General features: G+C 49.5%; 2 protein-coding genes across 9 annotated transcripts in view; one reads left to right on the forward strand and one right to left on the reverse strand.

Annotated features, from left to right (window-relative positions):
- Positions 1 to 1562: 1562 nt before the first annotated feature.
- Positions 1563 to 12597, forward strand: C17H11orf68 (chromosome 17 C11orf68 homolog). 2 transcript variants are annotated; one of them, XM_084824594.1, is made up of 3 exons: positions 1563 to 1616; positions 1774 to 1876; positions 6048 to 12597. In XM_084824594.1, the coding sequence occupies exon 3, from the start codon at positions 6052 to 6054 to the stop codon at positions 6790 to 6792; it is 741 nt and encodes a 246-aa protein (XP_084680720.1). In that variant the 5' UTR covers positions 1563 to 1616; positions 1774 to 1876; positions 6048 to 6051; the 3' UTR covers positions 6793 to 12597. The 2 variants fall into 2 exon arrangements, with proteins under 2 accessions (XP_084680720.1, XP_084680719.1); XM_084824593.1 differs by lacking the exon at positions 1774 to 1876 and having other exon boundaries at positions 1563 to 1719.
- The window catches only part of RELA (RELA proto-oncogene, NF-kB subunit), a 47094-nt gene continuing 27034 nt past the window's right edge, over positions 5840 to 25899 (reverse strand). For 4 of the 7 annotated variants that reach the window (XM_084824589.1, XM_084824585.1, XM_084824590.1 and 1 more), the window contains 6 exons: positions 25586 to 25720; positions 21878 to 21982; positions 20284 to 20496; positions 17443 to 17523; positions 16189 to 16266; positions 5840 to 13670 (listed from right to left, as the gene is read on the reverse strand). In XM_084824589.1, the coding sequence (XP_084680715.1) occupies positions 13075 to 13670; positions 16189 to 16266; positions 17443 to 17523; positions 20284 to 20496; positions 21878 to 21982; positions 25586 to 25720 (1208 nt within the window). In that variant the 3' untranslated portion in view covers positions 5840 to 13074. Of the gene's footprint in view, positions 13671 to 16188; positions 16267 to 17442; positions 17524 to 20283; positions 20497 to 21877; positions 22336 to 25585; positions 25721 to 25899 lie in introns of all 7 variants that reach the window. The other 3 variants (XM_084824591.1, XM_084824586.1, XM_084824588.1) reach the window with 2 other exon arrangements.

A 25899-nucleotide genomic window follows, 5' to 3' on the forward strand; every position in this document is an offset into this window, starting at 1 on the left:
CAGCTTTTCCCAACCTGGTCCCCTGCAGATGTGTTGGACGACAACTCCCATAATTCCCAGCCAGCGTGGCCAGTTCGGCCTCTCAGTGGCTATACTCAGCATTTATATAGTGCTTTGGAATCTTTGAAGAGCTGGGTGCCTGATCGAACAGCCCAATTCTTTACCTGTCGACTCAGAAGTATAGTAAGCCCCACGGAGTTCAACGGGACTTATTCCTAGGTAAGGGTGCGCCTGGGATTGCTATTGAAACCCCTCGGTTTCGACTCTGCACCAGGGTGAGTTGTCACATGCCTTACCCCACAGGCGCAATCACAGCCCTCCTAGGGAATGTTGATGGCTGGGGTGAAATTTGAATCTGGGATTTCACCGGCTCAGGCTCCTCAACCTGCTTTCAGTGTCAAGGCTCAGCCCTGGCGGAACAATAAAAGAAAGAGGACCTTTGAGCCATATCCTTTGCAACATTCCCTCTTTTGAGCCTGCCAAAACATTCGGTCTTCTTGGGATATATGGTTCATGAACAGAGTGCCTCTGAACCATGTGCAGAGTTCCGACCCGCAGCACCAAGGCTTAGCTTTGAGCAAAGGTTGGGCCTTGGAAGTGACTTCGGGAACCTGGCAACGTAATTCTGTGTTGTTCCCCTATCCCACCGTGCCTGAAAGAGTAGCTCACAATAGCTATGCCACGTAGCACAATATTATCCTTCTTTTACATGTGTGTATGGGTGCAAACCTCTGGGATTTGTTCAACAAGAAGTGTTATATAAATATATAAATATAAATATATTTAAATTATATTTAAATTTATAAATATAAATATATTGCTAACAATATTAATAGAATGTGTGTGGCTGAGAGTAGTCCTCAGCGGTCCTTATCCATGAGCCCCTGCCAAAGGAACTGAGGCGGGTGGCTACTAGGAGGAGGGCCTTTCCTGCTGTGGCACCCCAGCTGTGGAATGAGCTCCCTGGCGAGGTTCGCCTGGCGCCTACATTATATATCCCTCATATTGCAGGTATGCGAGAGAGATGTTATGCTTGGCTGCGGCACTTAAAGGGTGAAATCTTAGGGCCGCCCAGAACGGCACTTCCGGCCTACAAATAAACCGCTTTACAAAGAGCCTTCATCATAGAGGTGCCTGAGCCTAGACCGGCCGGACGTTCACCCTCCCGGAAAAAAACCCTTAGCGACGTTGGCATTGACAACGCCCTTTACGTCACTTCTGGACTGAAGCGGAAGTGCCCCCCGCTCTTCCAACGCGAAGCAGAGTTGGGCGCGCCTGTTTCTCCATAGAGTTGTCGCCTCCTAGAGCGCCACGAGCCCACGCGCTCATAATCACGGCCAAAATGGCCGCTTTCCATTTCTGATCGGAAGTTGATGTGGTGCGTCTTTTTTTTTTCTTCTTCTTCTTTTTTTTAATACTTGGGTGGGTGGAGTGGGTAATTGTCCAACATTGGGAAAAACGGAAAAGAAAAGAAAAAAGAAGGCGGTTAAAAATAAATATTGATTTCCTGCCTCACTTCCGGTTCCTCGTGACTTCCGGCGCCACCTTCAACTTGTTCCCCCGATCACTTCCGGGGTGCGCTCGCGACCTGCCGCCGGCCGCAGGTCGTTGGTAAGGTAACGGGAGGCGGAGCTGCGACCGGGGAAGCTGGGGCCGGATCGGGCCCCTGAAGGGGCGAGGAGAGGATCCACTCCCACGCTGTTCAGCTCCTCTCTAATGGTAGGGAGAGGAGAATAGGGGTGGCTCTCATTTGCATATGCAAATTTATTCCAGCGTCTGCAGATCACCGCCATCCTAAAACTTAAGTGACTTTTACGTAGTGCTGTAGGGTGGTTCAAAAGGCTTCACCTGCATTATCTTACAACAACCCTGCAAGGTAGGCCAATAAAATTAAGTATTTTTATCCCTATATTGCAGATGGGCTGGGGGCGTGGAGCTGAGAGGTGGGCTTGCTTTGCCCTCCAGATGTTTTGACCTACAGCTCCCATCAGCCTCAGGCAGCATAGCCAATGCTGAGAGTTGATGGGAGTTGTAGGCCAAAACATTTGGAGGGCCACAAGTCGAAAGCCCCCTGGCCTAAGGGGAAATTTGAACTAGGGACATCCTGAGTCTTAGCACACACACTTCTTTTTAGTGCACCAACTCCCAGGTAAAGTTGGCCGTTTCCTAAGCTGCTGAAGGGGGTGTTCTTGAGAGCAACACCCCCCCTCCAAGCTATCTGTCATTTCTCATTTCGCAGTATATGACCCAAACTCACGCTGGTTCAAGCTGCCCTGTTGTCGCTTGCCTGTTAAAAGAGAGGAGTTAAAAAAAAAAAAAAGTTGACCTGGTAACTGTAATTTGCACATGGTTAATTTCTGTAGATGTTGTTCAGTCGTTAAGTCGTGCCCGACTCTTCGTGGCCCCGTGGACCACAGCACGCCAGGCCTTCCTGTCCTGCGCTCTCCTGGAGCGTGCTGAAGTCCATATTCATTGCAACCGTGATGCTACCTAGCCATCTCATCCTCTGCCGTCCCCTTCTCCTGTTGCCTTCAGTCTTTCCCAGCATCAGGGTCTTTTCCAGGGAGTTTTCTCTTCGCATTAGGTGGCCAAAATATTTCAGCTTCAGCATCTGTCCTTCCAATGAGCACTCAGGGCTGATTTCCTTTAGGATTGACTGATTTGACCTCCTTGCAGCCCAGGGGACTCATGAGAGTCTTCTCCAGCACCACAGTTCGAAAGCATCAATTCTTCGGCGCTCAGCCTTCCTTATAGTCCAGCTCTCACAGCCATACATTACTACTGGGAAAACCATAGCTTTGATTATACGGACCTTTGTCGGCAAGGTGATGTCTCTTCTTCTTACTATGCTGTCTAGGCGTGCCATAGCTTTCCTCCCAAGGAGCGAGCGTCTTTTAATTTCATGGCTACAGTCACCGTCTGCGGTGATCTTGGAGCCCAAGAAAGTAAAATCTGTCACTGCTTCCATTTCTTCCCCTTCTTTCCTCAGCTACTTGTAATGCCTCATCAGACAGCCACTTTGCTTTCTTGCATTTCTTTTTCTTTGGGATGGATTGAGTTGCTGCCTCCTGAACAATGTTACGGACCTCCATCCATAGTTCCTCAGGCACTCTGTCTATCAGGTCTAATCCCTTAAATCTATTCATCACCTCTACTGTATATTCATAAGGGATATGATTTAGGCCATACCTGAATGGTTTAGTGGTTTTCCCTACGTTCTTCAATTTAAGCTGAAATTTTGCAATAAGAAGCTCATGATCTGAGCCACAGTCAGCTCCAGGTCTTGTTTTTACTGACTGTATAGAGCTTCTCCATCTGTAGTACTCCATTTCTAAAATGTTAACATAAGAGCCATGCTGGATTGAGAGTCCTGTTCGCATTTTGTTCACACAGTGGCCAACTAGATGCATGTGGGAAGCCCACACAGAGGACATGAGCGCGACAGCACCCTCCCACTCATGTTCCCCAGCAACTGGTATACAGAGGCATCCTGCCTGGAGGTGGCATATAGCCATAGGGACTAGTAGCTGTCTATAGCCTTGTCCTCCATAAATATGTGCAATCCCCTTTTAAACCTAGATGTTCTGCATTGGGTATTAATGTGCATATCTAATTTCATTTAAATGGGAGATTTCTTTCTACAACACATCCCCACCACTTTAAGCACTATAGTTGAACATTTTTTAAAAAAAAAACCCATTTATTTGCTTAAATGGTTATAAATTTCTTTCTTTCGGGATCTGAGGTTTGTTTTTTTGTTTCGTAAACTAAGTGCAGCACTTGGAAGTGTACATGTATATGTGGGGTAGTATGGAAGGAACTATTTAGCTGTTAGATCTGTATCCCTGTCTTTCTTACCCCATCTCATAGTGTAGGCTGTGTGTTTCCTTCTCTGTATCGTCACAACAGCTCTTGAGGTAGATTAAGCAGAGAGGTAGTAATGTGCTGCAGAAGACTACACAGTGAGCGTTAATGGTCAAGTGGGTGTTTGGAGCCAGGTCTAAAATCCAGGGCCAGCCCTACTATTAGGCAGAATAAGGTAGTTGCTAAAGGTAGCAGATGCCCGGAGGCAATAACAAGGTGCTGGAGGATAGGGCTGTGAGCTATGGGTCCTCCCCTGTGCCCCTTAAACTACCCTGCTGCCTTCCAGTGCAGTAGGCACTGTCCCATCCCTGTATCAAAGTAAGATTCAACTGCCAGTCCAGTTGGCTTTCGTACATGAAATGGGAGGGGGCGCCCTCTTGTTCTTCGCTCCAGGCAGGAAAATGGCTTGGGGCAACTCTGCAACTCTCTGTCCTCTGCCCCACACTGCCTGGCAATTTTGAGTAACTGAAAAAATGGGGTTGGATCACAGTTCTTTCCTGGAATTCCGGCCTTGAAATTCCAAACTGGGTGACAGATTAATCAGATTAATCTCAGCCCTGGATGGGTTAGGCGACCATCTTGGCCTTCATTCCCCAGTCTCTAAAATGGGACTGTGTGAAACTTGTCTCACTGGTTGTGAGCAGGGAGGAGCTAAGAGTTGCTTTAGATCAGCCTTCTCCAAGCTGGCATCCTCCAGATTTTTCGGACTTTGCCTCCCAACAGCCTCTAGCCAGCATGGCCAGTGTTCAGTAATGGGATCTGAGCTAGATCTTGGAGTTGTGGTGGACAGCTCAATGAAGGTGTCAGCCCAGCATGCAGCCGCTGTAAAAAAGGCGAACTCCATGTTAGGCATAATTAGAAAAAGAATTGAGAATAAAACTGCCAATATCATACAGCTCTTAGGTAACATCTATGGTGCAACCACAGGTGGAATACTGTGTACGGTTCTGGTCACCACACCTAAAAAAATATATTGTAGAGTGGAAAAAATGCAGAAAAAGGCAACTAAAAAGATCAAGGGGCTGGAGCATCTCCCCTATGAGAGAAGGTTACAACAGCTGGGATTGTTTACCATGGAAAAAAGGAGGGCCAGGGGAGACATGATAGAGGTATACAAAATCATGCATGGTGGAGAATCTGGATAGGGAGGGCTTTTTCTCCCTCTCTCAAAATACTAGAACCCAACGGAGTCATCCTTAAAAGCTGATTGGTGGGAGATTCAGGACAGATCAATGGAAGGACATCTTCACACAGCACAGAGTTGAACTATGGAATTTGCTACCACAGGATGTAGCGATGGCCCTCAATTTGGATGGCTTTAAAAGGGGGTTGGGCAAATTCCTGGAGGAAAAGGCTCTCAATGGCTACTAGTCCTGATGGCTATGTGCTACCTCCAGTACCAGAGGCAGTGAGCCTAGGTATGCCAGTTGCTGGGGAATATGGGCAGGTGGGTGCTGTTGCACTCCTGACCCGCATGTGGGTTTCCCGTGGGCAGCTGGTTGGCCACTGTGGCAACAGAATGCTGGACTGGATGGACCCTTGGTCTGACCCAGCAGGGCTCTTCTGATGTTCCAGTGCTGGGAGTTGTAGTCCAAAGCTTCTGGAAGGAGAAGGTTGGGTTTAGAACACTGTAGGTTGGGGTGTTTATTCATTTCATTTCTATGCCACCCAATGGCCGAAGCTCTCTGGGCGGTTCACAAACATTGAATGTTATAGACCAGCCAGGAACTGGCTCCCTTTGTCTGCGCTATCGGCCTTGGAAGGCCTTCTGTCTGTCCCATCAGCCAGACAGCTAGGCTGGTAAGGACTAGGGAGAGGGCCTTTTTTGTGGTGGCCCCCAGCTGGTAAGGACTACGGAGAAGGCCTTATTTGTAGCGGCCCCCAGTCTGTGGAATTCCCTCCCTAGTGTCCTCTACCATGCCCCCTCTTTGATGAGCTGCTGCTGGGCTTTGAAAACCTGGCTGTTCAGGTAGGCATTTGGGGTGGGTTTTTTTTTTTAGAGCAATATCGTTTTGTTCAGTCGATTATGTAAATTTGTTGTATTTGTATTGTAGGCCGCCTAGAGTTGCTGGATACCTGGCCGGATGGGCGGCTAATAAATCTAATAAATAAATTTTAAAAAACACACACTCTGGGTAGATTTTATCCTGCACTGACCTCTCCCTCTGTTGGGTGCCTTGCAGAGCTATGTTCAACCAGCATGGCGAGGAGGCAGGGAAGGATGGGGCCTTTGGGGCGGAGCACCTGGCTGCGGAGTCCATGGCGGCAGACATGGACCCCTGGGTGGTCTTTGACGCCCGGAAGACTCCTCGGGCCGAGTTTGGGGAGTGGCTGCAGACCTACCAGCCGTCCCGGGTGTCCCGGTTTGGAGATCCCGAGCGCAACGCGGAGCCGGTGGGCTGGATTGTGGTCTACGGGCCCGGCTTCTGTCCTGAGGGCGGAGATGTGTTGGGGCTGCAGGACGACTGGGAGCGGCTCCAGCTCAGCGGGCGCCACGTCACTTTCGACACCGTCAGGGAGCTGGCCCTGAACCGGCGGGTGCTGACGGGGAAGTGGCTGATGCACCTGGACAGCGGCTTCAAGGTGGACCACGCCTGGGGCGGCATCGCCCGGGCCGTGCTGGACGGGCGCATCGGCGTGGCAAAGGTCAGCCCCTGCTGTCCCGACTCGGAGCGCAAGCAGGTCATCTGCGTCTACACGGACGACTTCACCAACGAGGAGCAGGTGCTGGGGGCGGACGCCGTCATCCGCGCCACGGGCATCAAGTGCCTGTTGTCCTACAAACCCGATGTTTACACCTACCTGGGCATCTACCGAGACAACCGCTGGCACCTCTGTCCCACCATCTACGAAAGCAAGTTTGACCTGGAGTGCATTCCCCGCCGCTCCCGCATCATCAACAAAGTGACGAACACAGAAGTGACTTAACTCGCCTCCTCCGGAGGGGTGCACTCCTGGGGAAATGGTGCTAGTGCTGGGAACTGCCAAGTCCAGACATGTAACGCTCGCTCGCCTCCTTTTTTTCCCCTAGAGACCACATGACTTCCTAAGCAGCTGCTGGGAGGGGACTGCTGCCAACCGCAGGCTGCCAGGAAAGGAGCTTTTGGGGACAGGATTTTCCTATTCTGATGCCGGCGGGGGGGGGGGGGTGGTAGCTCTTGTTGGCTGCTGCGCTGAAAAGCCCATCTTTATGATGCCACATTGATGAATGTCTGAATTTCTCTTTAAACTTCTAACCAGCACATGCTGCCCTCGTTACGTTTCTGAGAACCTCTCAATAGGAGTTCATCTCCACACACTTTTTCCTCTGTTGCCTGTGCACACACCACCATAATGCCTGCAGGGATGAGTGACTCCCTCCTCTTGCTGTTATTTTGGTATTAAATCCTTTACAGCTACAGAAGCACTGTTTTTTTTTTTTTTAATGGTGGGTCAGGGGGAATTGCTGTTGTGGTCCAAAAAGAAAGGCGTGGTTGAGTAAAATGAGCTCTTAAATGAGCAGCCTTTGATGGGGTGAGAGTACACAAGCTTTTTAGCAACACAGACCCGTTCATCTTGCAGAGTAATCGTTCACCAGTCTCTGGCAGTGTTCCGAGAAATGCAAACGCTTGGATGCTCTCCTTGCAATCTAAGCTGGTCTAACAGTTTTTACCTACTTCTGTCCTTTGTGGGGAGATATTGGAACAGATCACTAACAGTTGGAAAAGCGATTTTTACAGCTTCCAACTTTGTGGAGAGTCTAAGGACTTTTTCTTAGAAACCTCTCTAATGCTGTGGCGGGGTGCTTGGCTTTGGCAGAGGGGCAAAATATAGACACTCTTGAAGTATGTGTGCAGTTGTGACTTAATTGTTCCTACTGATTGGGTCCTAATCATCACTGCAGCCTCAATGGAGTATAGATCCCACACCTTTGCTCAAAGGGAAGATCTCTTAACATTTCTGTCCTTTAGAGGTTGTGGAAAATATGACTCAGATGCATTCACTTGTAAATAGGTTGAAAATAAAGTAATTTCCTCCTCTGGCTGAGTGCTTATTGCTGGGGTGGGGGAGAAAAGAGAAGAAGGAGAAAGCAGGCTAAAAGAGAAAGTGGTATAAAATCAGTTACTTCTTTAGAGAGCACTTTGAATTTCTAAAGTGCCTTGCACTTTTTTGGGCATGCTCATCCTTAACAGAGTGGGAGGGTTGAGGCTAGGACCTTAGAGGCTTGAAAATCCTAGCTCAAAGTTCAACTCTTTCTTGTGCTACCGACTACTTAGAGAGCCATGTATGCCATAAAGGAATTCTATGGGTTTTCCTGGGGCTGGTTTTGTTCCTGCATACAGGAACTATGTGTACATCCACGCACACACCCATCTTAGATTTGGCCTTTAGCCTGTGCCACTCGCAACGCATTTGAAATTGCATCTCTAATCGATGGCTGTTACTTCCTGGAGTTTCTGTCAAGCTTCTTACAATCAGAGTGAAAATGTAAAATAATCCCCCGCTGTTTCAGGAGCCCATGTAACACACAGCGTGTGAAGGAGACTGCACCGATTTCTCCTTTACATGCCAAAGGTTCTCTTGAACAGAGAGTTCTTTGCCATCACAGTTCACTGCCACAGGCAGACTGAACTGAAGGTGGTTAAGAGACTGAACTGTGAATCAAGTCTTCTCTTTGATTCTCACCTCTGCTATAAATTCAACAGATAGCCTCCTCTCTCTGCTTCAGTGCCCCCCCCCCCTGCCCCCCAGTGCAATTTGCAGATAATACAGTACTGCTCAATTCAAATTGAGCATGTGCGGATTGCTATTTTCAACGTTTGGGAGAAAAGGTAGGTACAGGCGGGCCTGGCATTTTGCCACAGTTCCGTGGGAGTGCAGGAACAAAAAGATACAGATGGGTTTGAGGTGTGCTCTGCTTCCAGTTAAAAGAAACACGAAAAGCTACCAATTCCTATATGACTGCAAAGATCAGCTGGAAAACGGATGCAGCCACCTCTAGCCAAACAATTGACTACCAAGACTTCCAAGGGGCTGGAGGTTAGTACAGCCCTCCACCTCGTAAGCCAAGCTATGCAATCTAGTAAGAATAGCAGAAAAAATTGTAGGAAGAGAAATGTATACAGGGCATACAACTGAGCTACTAACACAGCTGTTTTAGGGCAGGGTGGTGAGAGGCCAAAGGAGAAACAGACGACATTTCAGAACAAAGCAAATGCAATCTTAGGCTGCATAAACCACAGCCTGGTGTCCAGATCCTGAGAATAATCATTCTCCTCTATTCTGTGCTGGTGAGGCTGCATCTGGAGTTGTGACTGGTTCTGGGCGCTGCATTTTAAGGATATTGACAAACTACAGCACCTTCGGAGGAAGGTGACCGGGATGGAGAAGGGTCTGGAAACAGAGGTCCTGTCAAGAATGGTTGAAAAAGCCAGGTCTGTTTAGCCTCAAGATGAAGCGGAGGCATGACAGCGGACTGCAAATATCCCAAGGGCTGAAATGCAGTGATGGAGCAGACTTATTCTCTGTCGCTCCGCAGGGCAGGGCTAGAACCAACTGATGGAAGATACAGGGAAGAAGATTTCAGCTAAACGGGTAGGAGAAACTTCCTAACCGTAAGAGACGTTTGATAGTAGAACAGACTGCTGCAGGAAGGGTGGGCGTTCCTTCCCTGCGGGTATTTAAGCGGCGGCTAGACGGCCACCTGTCAGGGATGCAGAACAGCACAAAGCCCGGGAGATCACCGAATGGTGGTTGGAGGAAAGGTGATGGGGCCAGAGGAACCACAGAGGCCTTTCCCCCCGAGGTTCTGCACCCCTGCTGTTGCATCTGGCATTCTAGACCCTGCGTGGAGCAAAGGTTTGGATTAGCTGACCTCAAAGGTCCCTTCTGATTTTAAAACCCTCGATTTCAGGGCTAAGCAACTTCGTGTCCGCTAGATGTTTTGGACTACGACTTCCGCCCACCCTGGTCAGCATGGCCAATGGTTAAAGATGATGGGTGCCGTCGTCCACAACACCTAGAGCGTTCCATGTTGCTGAGCCTTTCTGCAATGTTCTGTTCATTCTTGGCTTGCCTTTGAAGAAGACAGAAGAGCTTTGGTCCTTGCTGCTATGTGCCAGCGCTTGTACCAACATGCCCACTGGGCACTCGGTAGTCACACAGTGTGCCAAGTCCTCTCCTCCAGGTGAAGAATTCAGATTCAGTTAATAAAACGATGGAATTCTCTTCCACAAGTGATGGCCACCACTTTGGATGGCTTTCAAAAGGGATTGGACACATTCAGAGGAGGTGGCCGCTATCAAAGGCTACTAGCCCTCATGACTGTGTGCTGCCTCCAGGATCAGAGCCAATATGCTTCTGTACACCAGTTGCTGGGGAACATGGGCAAGAGGGTTCTGTTGCACTCCTGTCCTGCTTGGGATTTCCCACAGGCAGCTGGCCAGCCACTGTATAAACAAAATGCTGGACTAGATAGACCCTAAGAGAGGCATTTCAGCTGTCTGGATTGGAAAACTGCACAAAAAGCTGGGGAAGGGAGGTGGGGTCCTCCGGGGAGCCCAAGAGGGCAAGGTTGGGATTGGTTCAAAGGCCTGAGACTGCCCCCTTGCTTAAGGACACCTCTCCCCTATGGAAGCCCTACAGAATCTGAAACGTCCCAATAAGAAGGTTGTAAAGCTGAGGCTTCAGTTTATTAGGAACCTGCTATAGGAAAAGGGAGAATGCAGTTATAATAGTAACAGCACTTAAGTGGGTAAGTATCTTTACACATTCACCCCCCTTTTTAAAAAATGCAGCAAATAGTATAAAAAAGAACCAAGGCACGGAAGGAACTCTTGGAGGGAACGGACAGACGAGACACCCCCCTCCCCACCTCTGCACCCTGCCGGACTGAGGGCCTGGAAGGCACTTTTCCACCAGACCCCACCAGACGCAGACCAGGTGTTGGGTCCCTGGGCCTTTTTCAGAGGTTACCTGGGTACAAAGGTTTAGGTCTTGGGCTCCAAACATTTTTGCCATTGGGGCAGGGAGGCTGTCTTCCTCCCTCAGCATCCCGTCTCCATCTCCTTCGTCCTTCAAACGGGCTTTTTTTGAGGGCTGGCCCACGGGGAGAATCTAGCCGATGGAACACGGGGATGCCTCGACCACCCTCCCTCCGACGGGGCTCTCGTCCAAGCCAACGGAAGAAACAGGCACTAGGGCGGAATTAGGTCTACTACAACCCTGCTCGACAGGGTGCTGCCCTCCCGACCGTTTGGAGCAACAACTCCCAGCATTCCTGTACGCTATCTGGGGCTGATGGGAGTTGAAGGCCAAAACAGCTGGAGAGAAGGCTGGTCTACAGGGAAGCCACCCGCTGCCCCCAAACCCCTTCAGTAACTCCCAAAGGGGGTCTTCATCTTGAGCCAGCCTCTGGAGCGTCGGCTTCGAAGAGGGAAGGAGAAGGCTGCCCGGGTTTTGTGTGACCTCTTGCCGTTTTCTGCCTCTTCCTAGAGCAAGCAGAGCAGCAGACCCGAGTCAGCAGAAACAGTGGGAGGCGTGGCTCCTGTCTCCACACATCCCTGCCACACACATTTCACAAGGCTGGCTGAGTTGCTGAGCTCTCCTTTTCAGAAGTGTGAGGAACAGGAGTCCTGCTTGCACCTCACTGCACTCACGCCACCCCATATCGGCCCGCCCCAACTTTCACTCCAACAGCCCAGTACAGAGACCCATTCTGCCTCTGTTTAAAAGTGGGTCGGACAGAACCCTTGTGCTGGGGCACAGAAGCTGTACAGCTTTGATCAGGGACGACTCGTCCGAGAGAGGAGCTGTCACAACGCTTTAAGGCACTCCAGATCCAAAATGGTAGCTAGCTTGAAACAGAATCACAATCCTGATAAAGCTACAGTACCTTGAAGAACGTTGATGCAAGCAAACATTAGGAGAGCCTTGCATCACTGAGTTTGTTTTTTCACATGAACAAAGAATCCTGCGGCACCTTAAAGACGAACACATTTATTCCGGTGTAAGCTTTGGTTGGGCTTCATCGGATACAGTTCATGCCGGAAGAAATTTGTTAGTCTTTGAGGTTCCACAGGACGCTTTGACGTTTTTGCTGCTATAGACTAAAACGGCCACCTTCTCTGGAAAGCGTTTTTTTAAAAACAACAACAACAAGGTCCTTAATGGCGCTAGAGCCCCACTAGCAAAAACAAGAAGTATTGGCAACCTTAGATACCATTTGGTGAAAAATGGGGCAGGCTTGAGAAAACAGAGGAGGGGAAAGGTGTGATTATCCCCAACACCCAGAGACATTTTTGGAGAACATCACCACACATACGTTATGGAAGAAGAACAGGGGAAAACAAAACTGGAGAACCTCCAAAATGATCCAGTGGAATAAAGAGACAAAGTCTCAGGATGCTGAAAAAAATAGGTAGTTTTATTCGAAGAAACAGAGCTCTCTGAAAATATACTCTCCGGTCACAGGATCCATCCTGCAGCCTGTATTTTTGAGAGATCTCTGCAGGCATCTATATATATTAAAACTGACCCCTGAAGAAGGCGCATGTTCAGGGACGAAACACACAGGGCTGTTTCTTGGAATAAAACCACAGATATGTTTTCAAGACCCCGATACCTTGTTTCTTTATTCCAGTAGAAGCGGAACAGCCACCAACTTCAGCGGGGCAGTAAGAACCGTCTATATGAGGGGTGGGCAACTTGGAGGGGTCCAGAAGCGCAGCAGGATAAAAGACGTCAGTCAGAAAGGGTGAAAAGTGACCCGTTTAGCACCCTGTAGTGACCACGCTGCACTGAAAGGGTCAAATTTAGCTCGAGACACTCCATTTGACCTTTCGAGCACATTGCAGCTGTTACGGAGCATGCGGAAATGAGAAAGGTGGTGCGGGCGGGCCATGGACCACCTGTTGCCCATGCCCGGTGAACATCAAGTTGCCAGTTCCCACCTCTCCTACGAAGAGGCCTTGTGCCCCGTTCCAATTCAGGCGAGGCGATCCACCGAAGCAGGGCCATGCTGGAGAGGCGATGGTAAAATGTCTCGTTCTGGTCCAAAGGAAAGCGTCCCTTGCCCTTCCCCGCCTCCTCCTTGAAGGCTGGTCCATCCGTCCCCGAAACCCAGCGAGGAAACAGGAGCAAGCGGAGAGCACGTTGCGAGCCCAGGCAAGGCGGGGGGACGGGGGTCAGAGGAGAGCGGCCGGCGGTCGCAAGCCAACCCGCCCCCGCCGCTTATGAGTTCAGCTGGTTCAGAAATGAGTTCAAGTCCAAGTCAACCATGGACGAAAAGCTGTCCTCGCCAGGGAGGGCCCCCAAGAGACCGTTGATGAAGCTGTTGGTCAAGCCGCCACCACCGGTGGCCTCCCCGCCTCCGGCCGGCTCCCCTTCAGCCCTCCGTTGGCTGACCAAGCGGGTGATCGACTCCGGGTAGGTGAGCAGGGTCACCTGGCCGTCCGAGGGCGCTGCTGGGGCCGCCGGGCCGGCCCCTTCCGTGAGGAGCTGCCGGAACTCGGCCGTGTTGATGGCCTCCAGGCTCGTGTAGGGCATGTCGTCCAGGATCCCGCCGAGCTCCATGGTCCCTGTGTCCCCCCCCTCGAAGTGGAGGTGCAGGATGGCGTCGGCGATGCTGGCCTCCGCGTCTGGCTGGACCGGCGGGGCCACGCCCAGACCCGACAGCTCTTCTATGTTCACGGTGCTGAGGCTGGACGGTGCCGCAGCCGGAGGAGGCAGCGTGGTGTGGCTGGGGCCTCCGAAGAAGCCGGGAGAGGCCAGGGCCTGTGGCTTGGGGGCCGGGGGCTGTCCCGGCGCTCCCATGAGTCCCGAGACCCCTGCGGAAGAGGAGGAGGAGGAAAGAGAAGAGACTGTGATTGCTACTGTCTGCCTTCCATGGACTACCTCTCCCTACCTACCTGCCACTAGGGTACTGCTACCTACCTACCTACCTACCTACCTGCCAGATGTGTCGGGCCTATAATTTTCAGCATCCCCTGGCTAGCAGCACAGCCAAGGATGCTGCGAATTGTAGTTCCAAAAACCTAGAGGGCACCAGTTTGGGGAAGGCTGCGCTCTATGGCTCCAACTTAAATGAGAAAAAAAGCCCCTGTGTGACATACCAGTGTGTTCTGCACCCCCAACCCTGCGAGGTAGGGCAGGCCGAAAGACAGCCTTTGCCTCTGTTCCTTGGAAGTAGGCTGCCGCCTTCTTCTCAAAGTGCCATCTCCTACCGGAGGTTAGCTATCATGACAGCTGTTTTTGTTTCTGACGCTGCTTCTATGCATAGTTGTATTGAGGTACAGCTGAACCATTCCTTCAGATTCTTTAACCATGATGTTCTTCCTATTGATCATAGAATCATAGAATAGCAGGGTTGGAAGGGGCCTACAAGGCCAACCCCCTGCTCAATGCAGGAATCCAAGTCAAAGCATCCCTGGCAGGTGGCTGCCCAGCCTTGTCTTGAATGTCCCAGTGTGGGAGAGCCCACCACCTCCCTAGGTCATCGGTTCCATTGTCGTGTTGCTCCAACAGTCAGGTCTTTTTTCCTGATGTTCAGCCGGAATCTGGCTTCCTGTAACGTGAGCCCATGATTCCGTGTCCTGCACTCTGGGATGACCAAGAAGAGATCCTGGCCTTCCTCTCTGTGACAACCTTTCAGGTCCTTGAAGAGCGCTATTCTATCTCCCCTCAGTCTTCTCTTCTCAAGGCTAAACATGCTCAGTTCTTTCAGTCTTTCCCTTTCAGTCTGATCTTTTTCCTTCCACTTTCCCTTATATAATAAGATGGAGTATAGTGTATTTTTCACCTCGGATAAATGATCCAGGTATTGTAACTTTCTTCTCTTGATGGTCTTTACCAATCCTGTTTGTTTGCGTACTCTACATAGCGCATTCTCATGCCACCAGCCACGTCATATTTAGAACTCTTACGGAATATTAATACTGAGCTGCTCGTAACCTGGATCCGTGGGAATCCAAGCGTGCGGCTTTTATATATGGAGGTTTTATAGATGGAGAGGCCTATTTGCAGGGCTTCCTTGAACCTCCTTAACCAACCAGGTTGGCGAGCGAGTCAAGCGGTCCAACCCACGGGCGCAGCCAACTCCAGGCAAGTAAAGAGGATTAAATCAACTCCCATTTCCAATCCGACGTATTTATTGATGAACCCAGTTGAGAGAAGTTGAGAAATAGTCTGCTGCTTTTAAAAAGAGAAGGAAACAGCAGCCAAGCTCAATAAACCTGACCTGCCAGCATCCCAAGAGGAACTTACCAAAGCAGCTTACAGGTGGAAAGAGGAAAGAGGCCAACCTGGGGCCCCTGAGCATGGAAGGGTTTTGCCCAACACGGCTCCCTTTAACTTTTGAAATAGTTAACTGGAGAGGCCAGGGGTCGGACCTTCTGCATGCAAAGCGGGGGCTCTACCACTGAGCTACAGTCCTTTCCCTTCCCCAGTCTTCCAACCACGAGGTGACTAGGTTCCATTCATTGCCCCTCCTTAGAGGCCGCCAAAACGGAATGATTGAAGACATAGGCAGACGTGCGTTAGAAGCGTTCAGCTGCGTTTTTACAGACAAAAAGAGAAAACAGCGCAGAGGATCTATAGCCTGGAGTATTAAACCATTATGGGAATCCCAGAGAGAGCCTGATTAGGCCTGGATCGACACACATGACTCAGTGAAATCACACCGCAGGCTCAACATCACAGCGGTCTCTGTCACTCCATTGGCTGACCTGCTGTGATGTCAAGGAACAGTCATAGCACACTAATGGCTCAAGGGGGAAAGGATCTGCAAGGGAATGTGGACCAAAGGCACAGCTTCTGTGCAGAAAATGGGAGGTTAGTTCGGCTGGAGAATTGACACGGGGCCTGGAGGAGGGTGTGTGTGCACGCACGTGTGTGTGTATGCTGTTGGTAGAAAAAGTAGGTACAGTCACGGAAGGTTGGAGGACTATGGGAAACCAAGGAATCACAACAAAAAAAGAGATGGTAGGAAGACAGGCTGAGTGTCACCTAACAGTTTTGTACAAAAAGCTTAAGCTGCTAGTCCATAGTGATGTCATTAAAACAAGCCATTGTTTTGCAACACGGGTGGGCCACATATACGCTATCTGTGGTGTATGACAACAGCAGCAGCGATCTTATGCAGGGGTGGGCCACATGTCCCTGCAGGTGTTTTGGCCTACAACTCCCACCAGCCCTAATGGGAGTGGTAGGCCAAAACATCTGGGGGGGGGTCACATGTGGCCCACCTCAGGTTTACAAGCTTCCCAGGCACACTGAGCCAGCTTCCACGGGCAAGAAGTAAACTTGACGGAAGCGGTTCTGGTGGGAGAAAGCCCAGAAATTCCTTACCGGCAGTGCTAGGCCGCCCCAGGCCATGCTTTGGAACAGCGATGCGGCGCGGGGAGCGCGACTCTGGGGCTCCGACTGCTGGGGAGAAAAGGAAGCAGGCAGAAAGTACTGCAACTTCAAAGCTCTCCAGGCTAGGGCTGAGCCCTCCTTCCTCACACATTGCTAAGCTCCAGAGTATTCCTCATGGGCACAGGAAGCTGCCTTATATGGAGTCAGAGCCTCGGTTCATCTAGCCCAGTACTGTCGACACTGACTGGCAGCAGCGGCTCTCCAGGGTTTCAGGCAGGGTTTTTTCCCATAGCCCTACCTGGAGATGCTGGGATCGAACTGGCAACCCTCTGCACGCAAAGCCAGGGCTCTGCCGCTGAGCTATAAGAGAAGCAGGCCTCCCCATATGGTGGGGGAACCTCTTTCAGCCCGAGGGCCTGTTTAGGAGGTGCTCTCGGGGGCTGAATCCCAGTGGTGGTGGTGGTGGGGCCACACAAATCCGTAAAATAGAGAAAAAAGGCAAAAGAGGTGGAGCCAGGAATATAAATAAATACATGCTGGCATATCGTAATTTCAAGCTCTTCCTGCCAGGAATGGAACCTTAGCAGAGGCATTTTGACCTTTTAGAAATGAGGGGAAATTTAGAAATGGGGGGAAAGGGGGCGTGGCCATCTGGGCAACCCCAGAAGCTGGGGTTGGAACTGCAGGCAGGCAGGCAGGATTTGGCCCAGGAGGACTGATGTTCAACACCCCTGCCACAGAGCAATCAACATCTGAGGCTTTCCTCCGAGCGCCGCCTGCAAAGGAGGCTTGGAAGGTGGCAACAAGAGGGCCTTTTCAGTGGTGGCCCCGATTCCGGAATGCTCTCCCCGCCAAGGCCTACCTGGGGCCAATACTGTCATTTTTTCCACGCCAGGTTAAGACCGCCTTCTGCTCCCAGGCATTTAATGGCATAGGATGGGGCAGTTATGTCAGCTGCCTTAAACGGGTCTAGTATTTTATTGGAATTGTTTTTTAGCTGTTTAAATATACAAAATCTAAAAACAATCTAAAGTTTTATGCTGTATTTAATCCTGTAAATTGTTGTGAACTGCCCAGAGAGCTTTGGCTATTTATTGGGTGTATCGAAATACTACTACTACTACTACTACACCCCGTCCTTGCGGGATTCCATGGTCGCCATCACTTTGCACATATCTCTCACCCTGCTGGAACGCCTTCAGCCTGCCACCCTGCCCCTTTCGGCCACTTCCCTCGCTCCCCTACCTGCAAAGGGCGTTTTCTGCACAAAGCTCTGGAAGGTACCCAGCGTCCGTTTGCGTTTCTCCTCGATACGGTGAAAGTCGCCTGTCCAAAGGAGAGGGGGGATACAAAGAAGACGACAACTTGGTTCAAAAGCAGGCAGAGAACGTCCCCCCCCATCCGAATTATCCCCCTCCCCCAGTTATCCTCAGTGATTAATTTCGAAAACGACGGGACTATCAGAGAGAAGGGGGCCGTCACGCCCCATTGGAAGATGCACGCTCCTGGTCTCTCCCCCCTTCCAAAGGAGTTCACTTGTGGCGCTCCTGCCCCGGGTTCCACGTTCTCCAGCTTCCACCTGATGAAACTGAGAAGAACACCCCCCTCAGGACGTCTGCCTCCGCTGGGTCACTTGTCCTCACTGGCACACACAGCTTCAGCCCCTTTCACTTTCTGGGTTAAAGAGACACCCAATATGCCTAATTGGTTCCCTCTACCCAATACAGGAGAGGTAAGAAGGAACTATGTTTTTTTAACAGTAGTGCAAGATGACAAAACAACACGGAGATTTTGTAGTTAAAAACCAAATACAAATTTATTCAATAAAAGGAGAGTTATATACAGAGCCAGTGTGGTGTAGTGTTCTTAATAAAAGGAGTTATATATACAGAGCCAGTGTGGTGTAGTGTTCTTAATAAAAGGAGTTATATATACAGAGCCAGTGTGGTGTAGTGTACTTAATAAAAGGACAGTTATATACAGAGCCAGTGTGGTGTAGTGTACTTAATAAAAGGACAGTTATATACAGAGCCAGTGTGGTGTAGTGTTCTTAATAAAAGGAGTTATATATACAGAGCCAGTGTGGTGTAGTGTTCTTAATAAAAGGAGTTATATATACAGAGCCAGTGTGGTGTAGTGTACTTAATAAAAGGACAGTTATATACAGAGCCAGTGTGGTGTAGTGTACTTAATAAAAGGACAGTTATATACAGAGCCAGTGTGGTGTAGTGTACTTAATAAAAGGACAGTTATATACAGAGCCAGTGTGGTGTAGTGTACTTAATAAAAGGACAGTTATATACAGAGCCAGTGTGGTGTAGTGTACTTAATAAAAGGAGAGTTATATACAGAGCCAGTGTGGTGTAGTGTACTTAATAAAAGGACAGTTATATACAGAGCCAGTGTGGTGTAGTGTATTTAAAAAGAGGAGAGTTATACATAGAGCCAGTGTGGTGTAGTGGCTAGTGTGTTGGGCTGGGAGTTGGGAGATCCAGGTTCTAGTCCCCACTTGGCCATGGAAGCTCACTGGGTGACTTTGGGCCAGTCATAGACTCTCAGCCCAGCCTACCTCACAGGGTTGTTGTGAGGATAAAACGGAGGAGGAGGAGGATTATGTGCACCGCCTTGGGTTCCTTGAGGAGGAAAAAAGGCCGGATATACATGTAATAAATAAAAAAAAATTGTTATTAATCAATCTATGCTTGGTCCTACCCTACCTGCCTAACCCCAGTCACTCCCCTTCTAAACCCTTACCCCAAATCCAAATGATGTAGGGTCAGTCTTCTCCCAACCTGGTGCCTTCCAAATGTGTTGGGACTACAACTCCCAGCATCCCCCAAAGGGGCTGGGTGGGAGCTGCTGCTGGGAGTTGTAATCCAACATCTGGAGGGCAGCCGGTTGGGGAATGGCTGATTTAGATCATAGGGCATGTAACAGGAGCCCCCTGCAAATGTTTTGTTCTATGTTTGTAAGGTCTGTATTGCAGAGTGCTTGGGGCAAGCGGAGATTTATTGAACGCGCAATCCTATGCTTCAGGACTCAGGCAGTCCTGGGGCTTCTGGGATGGACATTTTTACCCAAGAGCCCCGAGGTCAACTGATCTGAGTCGGGCAGGAAATAGCGCCCCAGGTGGGTGGAAATCCAGGAAGACTTAAGGAACAGGGCGCCTCAGAGCACATGCTCAGCCAAGGAATTTGTAATTAGCACCAGAACGAAGCTCACAATTCCTAGCACACACAAAAATCTGCCCCACAGGTGTCCTCTTTCAGCTACCTCAGTTAGGGGAAATAAATGGCACTGATGTTGCTGTCATTAAGACAATCAGATGCCCTTGCCGCTGTGCTACAATTAGGGATGTTGGAGAAACCCACGATGGAATCAAATGAGTTTGGATTTTTATGAACCCGACCCATGGACCCCGCAGCAGATCGGCTTTTCCCTGGTCAGGTGGATACCAATGACGTGTGGACCGTTTTTCTAACTTGCCCGAATTTTGCACAAATTGGGTAAAGAAAAATGTTTTTTTTTTCTTTTTTTTTTTTAAAGACAGCTGAAAATGTGCATTTCCCCCATAGGCGAATGTGTGAAAATAAGCATTTGGGGGGATTTGCGCAAGTGTGAATGTGCGCAAATTTGGAAAATAAAGCAAATCCAATCCCTTCGCTGAGCGGATGATGGAATGAAAGGTGCCTGACAATCCATGAAACGCAGACAGAATGGATTTTACACAGTCTGAACATCCCTAACCACAAGTCACCCAGAGATATGCCCATAGATCTTGATTTGCCTTCTGCCTACCCTGACCCTTTTTTCACGTAGCATCCTGTGGGCGTGGGGTACGTGTGAAAGTGGCCCCAGGACCCCCTGCAGCTGCCCATCCCTTTTCCTCTCAGCTGTGGGGGGGGGGGGATGCAAAGCGCCGAGGGACAGCAATGAATCATTCCCGTAACTCGCGAACGATGGAGAAGAGAAGTGCTTTACTCCCCTTCAGCAATTAAGAACCAACAGATGTTGCTGATCAAGGAAGTTGGGCCGCAAATGGGCCCAGGAGAGCGTGATGTTTCTATCTGCTTGGAGGAAAGGTACCTTCGTCGGGGAGATATCGGAACTCCATGGGCCCACTGACTTCCTTGTCAGACGGGCGTCGCAGCTGCATCTGCACCGTGACGGGCTCCCGGAGAGTTTGGTCCATGTAAGGCGGGGTCTTGAAGACAATGGCCACTTGGCGGTGGACGTCGGCCTGCGAGAAGGAGCCCTTTGCTTCCCACGAGTCCTTGAAGAAGCGGACTTCGATGTCCTCTGCAGCGGAAGAAGAGAAACAGGGGATGAGTCGTGTTTCGGGCTCTTTGCAGGCGTGAGGAAAGGGGTGGGAGAAGGGACAAAAGACGGAGTGCCAAGCCCAGTTCTTCCTGCCCCGAACCCACCATGGAAGGGGTACAGAACCCTGCAACCTGTGGGCCTAATGTGGCCTGTGGAGGCGGGTATCCCCTCTGCAGGCCCCACCCCCTTGGCCCTGGTCCTACCAAGGGTCAGGGAGGAGATGGGAAGAGGAATCTCCACTGTTATCTCTAATCACGTGACCAGAGGATCTTCACCTATTCCAAAACTGCGAAAATTGTCCAGAACACATTGTGAAAGCACCAGACAGAAACAGAACAACCCCCGCTCTAAGCAAAGCAACAACAAAATCTGGAGAACTGTTAACATTTAAAAAATATAAATGGGCACCCTTGGGTTTTCTGCGAGACCCGCTAACCACTGATTGGCTGAGTTGCTGAGACATCAGGGCCATCCTGGCACAGATGACAACCCTCGTAGAGGGTCAAAGTGTCAGGAATGGAACATTGACAAACTGTGCTCTTCTGCAAGGGGAGGAAGAGGTCAGTTCGGCAAAAGTTGTTCCTTATACTGTTATTGTAGTTGGAATTTTTTTAAAATCATTGTATTTTAGAGGGGATCTGTATTGTTCCTGCAGCTGAAATTGGTTTTTAAGAGTGTATTTAAATGTAATTGTTAATATTTATATGGGAACCGCTCAGAGATTTTATCATATTAAGCGGTATAGAAGTATTACTAATAAATGTATTTATTACATTTCTAATCTGCCCATTAACTCATGGTGGATTACAAACAGTTAGAAAACTAAAAACGCCACAGAACAGTTAAACACATAAAACACAAGACAAATATTTAAAAGAATAAAATGCAATATAATGCAAAATAATCAGCACAGCAATTGATAAAACAGTCTAATTAAATACCAATATTAAATACCAGCCCACTCCCTCTCTGCTGCCCTCCTGATGAGTTGGACTACAACTCCCAGCATGCCGGCTGGGTTGTGCTGGGAGTTGTGGTCACATCCGGAGAGCACCGAGGGGGCAGTCAGCTGGTATACACAAACACATTTCATATACATAGATGTCCTTAAAATAATCAATATGTTTCCAGATTAATGCATAACTATTTTTGTCTAACTAGACTGTCAAGGGGGGAAAAGCGACACACACACACATGCGCGTGGAAGATGCTGTATCCTCTGGACGGTCAATGTTCAACGCTCTCTTCCAAGGCTAAATCTCCCCCATTTCTTTCAAAGCTCGGGCCAGCGGCGGGGTGGGGTACGCGCCGTGGTGTGCGCCGCGGCTGATAAGAGCAAACGTTCGCCGGAGGACTCTACCTTTCTGCACTTTGTCGCAGAGAAGGAAGATCTCATCTCCTCCCAGGCAGCTCCCCGAATTACGGTTGACCCGGCAAATCTTCAGCTCGGCAGTGTTGGGCGCACCTGGAGAAAGAAAAAATGGGGGAGCATATGGTGCCTGGGGCTGCAGATTGAGAGGGAAGCACGCTCCGGCCAGGTGAGCCAGGGTCGTTGGGAGGCTGCCCCCGTCTCTTAGGAACATGGGGGAGGAGAGGACTAGTTTGGTCCCATCCATCGGCTGGAGAGGAACAGCTGCACGGAACTCTCGTCGCCCTTCCCCTGCCCGAAGGGACACTTGTAGGAACTCAGAAGCAGTGCCCGAGCTTACTTTTTTCCTCTTCCCTCCCAACCCGTTTTCCTTTTCTGTCATGTCTCCTCGATTGTAAAGCCTTATTATTATTGGCCCTTGAAAGCTGTTCTCGGAGGCTTTTTTTCTGCTGAAGAGCGAGGTAAAAAAGAAAAAGTTGCAAGTAAATAAACCACAATAACGACTGGCAGAGGTTTAAAAAGATATACCGTGCACACACAGGGTAGGTTCGCATGAAAAATAGTTAAATTCCTTTATAACAGGCTTAATGATGAAACGTCAAAGGTTTTACTTGGTCATTAAAGCTGGGGTTCCCAACCTTTTTCGACCTGTGGGCACATCTGGGAATTTGAGAAAGTGCCGTGGGCACCCCCACAAAATGGCTCCCATGGAGGATGTGGCTAGTTCCCAACCTTTTTCAACCTGTGGGCACATCTGGGAATTTGAGAAAGTGCCATGGGCACCCCCACAAAATGGCTGCCATATGGGCCTGTCAAAAGTGAGCTAAAGCGGCTGTGACGAGAGAAACAGTGAGGCTGGAAGCTGGGAAGGAGGGAGAACAGCAAGGCAAAGGGGTAGAGGGGAGAGAAAGAGCGAGGCTAGAAGCTGGGAATGGAGAGAAACAGCAAGGTAAAAAGGTCGGGAGAGAAAAAGCAAGGCTGGAGGCTAGGTGTGGGAGAAACAATGAGCTAAAGAGGTGGGGGTGGAGAGAAGTAGCAAGGCTAGAGGCTGGGAGGGAGGAGGAAATGGCAAGGCAAAGGGGTGGAGCAGAGAGAAAGAGCAAGGCTAGAAGCTAGGAAGGGGAGAAACAGTGAGCTAAAAAGGAGGGGGAATAGCAAGGCTAGAGGCTGGGAGGAGGGAAACAGCAAGGTAAAAAGGTTGGGAGAGAAACAGCAAGGCTAGAGGCTGAGAGGGGGAGAAACAGTAAGCTAAAGAGGTGGGGGCAGAGAGAAGTAGCGAGGCTAGAGGCTGGGAGGGAGGAGGGGGGAGAAATAGCAAGGCAAAGAGGTAGAGGAGAGAGAAAGAGCAAGGCTATAGGCTAGAAAGGGAGAGAAAGAGAACTGCCTCAACATTTCCCAAGGTTTCTTGTAAAAAAAGGGGTTCTGAAGGGGGCATGGAGGGGAGTTTTGTGGGTGCTGTTGGAGGTCCCCGTGGGCGCCATGGCATCCACGGGAACCACACTGGAACCCCTGCATGAAGAATCTGTTGGCTGAATGAAAAATTGTTCTGGACAGATATGGGAAAGCAGCACAGATGCCCACAAGAATGGAATGCTTGAAAGTTTTATGTGTAGCAAAATACGGGCAGATACAGATATAGCCAAGGGAATACAAGCGCTCTCCTTCCCCGGCCCCTCAAAAGAAAACGCATACTGTTGTTTTTTGGAACATCCAATAAATTAAGAATTTAGCTTCTGAATGCTGTTTTACAGATTTGGTCAATGTTTTCCAAGATTGTATTTATTTGTTTGTTTTTGCTTTTTAGGGATATACTGGATGATACATTTTTATGTTTTCTGTTTTTTTCTCTGTGGATGTATTATGTTTATGTACTAGGATTGTTTTTACGTTTTGCATTGTTGTTGTTTTTAACCAAGAGGGCTTTTTTGGAAAAAAGGAAAAGAAGCGTTGCTGTAACTCCTGCAGGTGATCCATGGAAAAAGAGGAGTGGAATCGAAGGAGGAGGAACAATCCAACTTCTCCAATGTTAGCGTTCAGAATTCTCCAATCTGGGGCCCTCCAGATATTTTAGACTACGAACTCCTATTATCCCCAGTCACCATAGCCAATGGCTTGTATACGGCGTTTCCAAACCAGCTAGGAGCTGTACAAGAGAAAGGGTTTTACACATGAACTGACAATCTGTAATCAGGGGATCCAACAGGAAATGGAAGGAGAAGAGAAACCGGACTTTCTTTCATATACAAAGAGGAAGCAGATTGTTTTAGAGCTGGAAGGGTGCTTAGAGGTTATCCAGTCCAATCCACCAAGCAATGCTGGCTGCAATTACAGCGTCCCTGACCGACAGCAATCTGGATTCTGCTTAAACATCTCCAGCAAAGGAAAGCCTATCATCTCCTGAGGCATTCTCTCCTACCATCAAAAAGCTGTTACCATTAGGACATTTCTCCTAATGTTTTCTTGCTGTAAGCCTCCTTATTTATTATTTATTACATTTATATCCCGCCTTTTTTCCACCTTAAGGAACCCAAGGCGGCATACATAGTCCTCCTCCATTTTGTCCTCACAACAACCACCCTGTCAGGTGGGTTGGGCTGAGAGTCTGTGACTGGCCCAAAGTCACCCAGTGAGCTTCCATGGCCGAGTGCGGACTAGAACCCGGATTTCCCGACTCCCACTCCAACGCTTCTACTCTGAAAGGCGGCCCAGAAATATTTTAAACAAAGAAAATAAAAGAATTAGCCAAACTCCACTTCCCTGCGACTTCCACCCATCCTACGTTGAGCAGGGGGCCAGTTTAAATGACCTCTAAAGATCCCTTCCAACTCTGATTTTTAAAAAAAGGAAAATGGAAAGAAAGATGTTGGTCAGCATACAGATGAAAGATTTCATTCATTCATTCATTCATTCATTCATTCCATTTCTATACCGCCCAATAGCCGAAGATCCAATCCTATACCCACTTACCTGGGAGCAAGCCCTGCTGAACTCAATGAGACTTGCTTCCAAGTAGACATGAATAGGTTTGCACAGGAAATTAGTAGAACATCGGGTTCTTTATTTTAAAGGTGCTTAAGGTGAGTTTGCAGGATAATGACCTCCCAAAGTGGCTTACGATAAAGAATAAAAATCATAGCCTCAATGACATGACATGATTAAAAACAAATCAACCAGAGGAAATACCCTACATTCAGGATACAGTTCCGGCCAACCCGAAAGCCATGACTTAACTCATTGATTTTTCCTGATTTGATTTGTATCCTGCTTTTCCACCAAGGGCATGGGGGCGAGCTCCCTTCCGTCCCACTGCTTTCCATGGGAATGAAGCGCAACTGGAGTGACACCTGGATCGTGGCTGCCTTCAGAGGCAGAGCAGTTCATGCTTATTAAGATTGCTGGAGGTTACTCTGAGCCCATGACACAGGGCAGGATATAAATCGACTCAATAAATAATCAAAGCCTTCCCAAACCTCCCTCTCTCCAGATATGTTGGACTGCAACTCCCAGCATCCCCAGCATGTTGGCCAGGGATGATAGGAGTTGCAGTCCAGCACATCCAAACGGCCCCAGGTTGGGGTAGGCTGAAATTATCTATCAGCCTTGGCTATGCTCCACAGCCCATCCCGGGGGCATCTCAAAGGAAAGGGGATGCCTCCCCCATCACCCCTTCTGCCTCCCCCCGGATCACTCCGCACTCACGATTGTCGTAGATTGGCTGCGAGATCACCAGGGGCAGCTGGACCAAGCGACCGCTGCCCACATCCCGAATCCATACCTGGAAACACAGGCGAACGGCGTTGAGGTCGTAGTCGCCTTTCAGCTCCTCCATGGGCACTGAGCGCAGGGGAAGGGGAGAGCGAGGAAGGAGAGAGTAAAACCGGCACAGTTAGAGCAGAGAAGGGGACCGGAGCATAGTGTGGTGGAAGAGCGCAGGAGGCCGCAGGTTCGATCCCCGGTATCTCTCGTGTAAAACGAACAAGTAGCAGGAGATGGGGAGACCCGCCGTCTCCAAA

This window comes from Heloderma suspectum, chromosome 17 (genome assembly GCF_057233095.1).
Source record: "Heloderma suspectum isolate Gila_16-S chromosome 17, 16-S_ref, whole genome shotgun sequence".
Lineage (NCBI taxonomy): Eukaryota > Metazoa > Chordata > Lepidosauria > Squamata > Helodermatidae > Heloderma > Heloderma suspectum.

Excerpts from the sequence above, each read along its gene's own strand:
- C17H11orf68 (XM_084824593.1), top strand. The coding sequence starts at position 6,052 with ATGTTCAACCAGCATGGCGAGGAGGCAGGGAAGGATGGGGCCTTTGGG.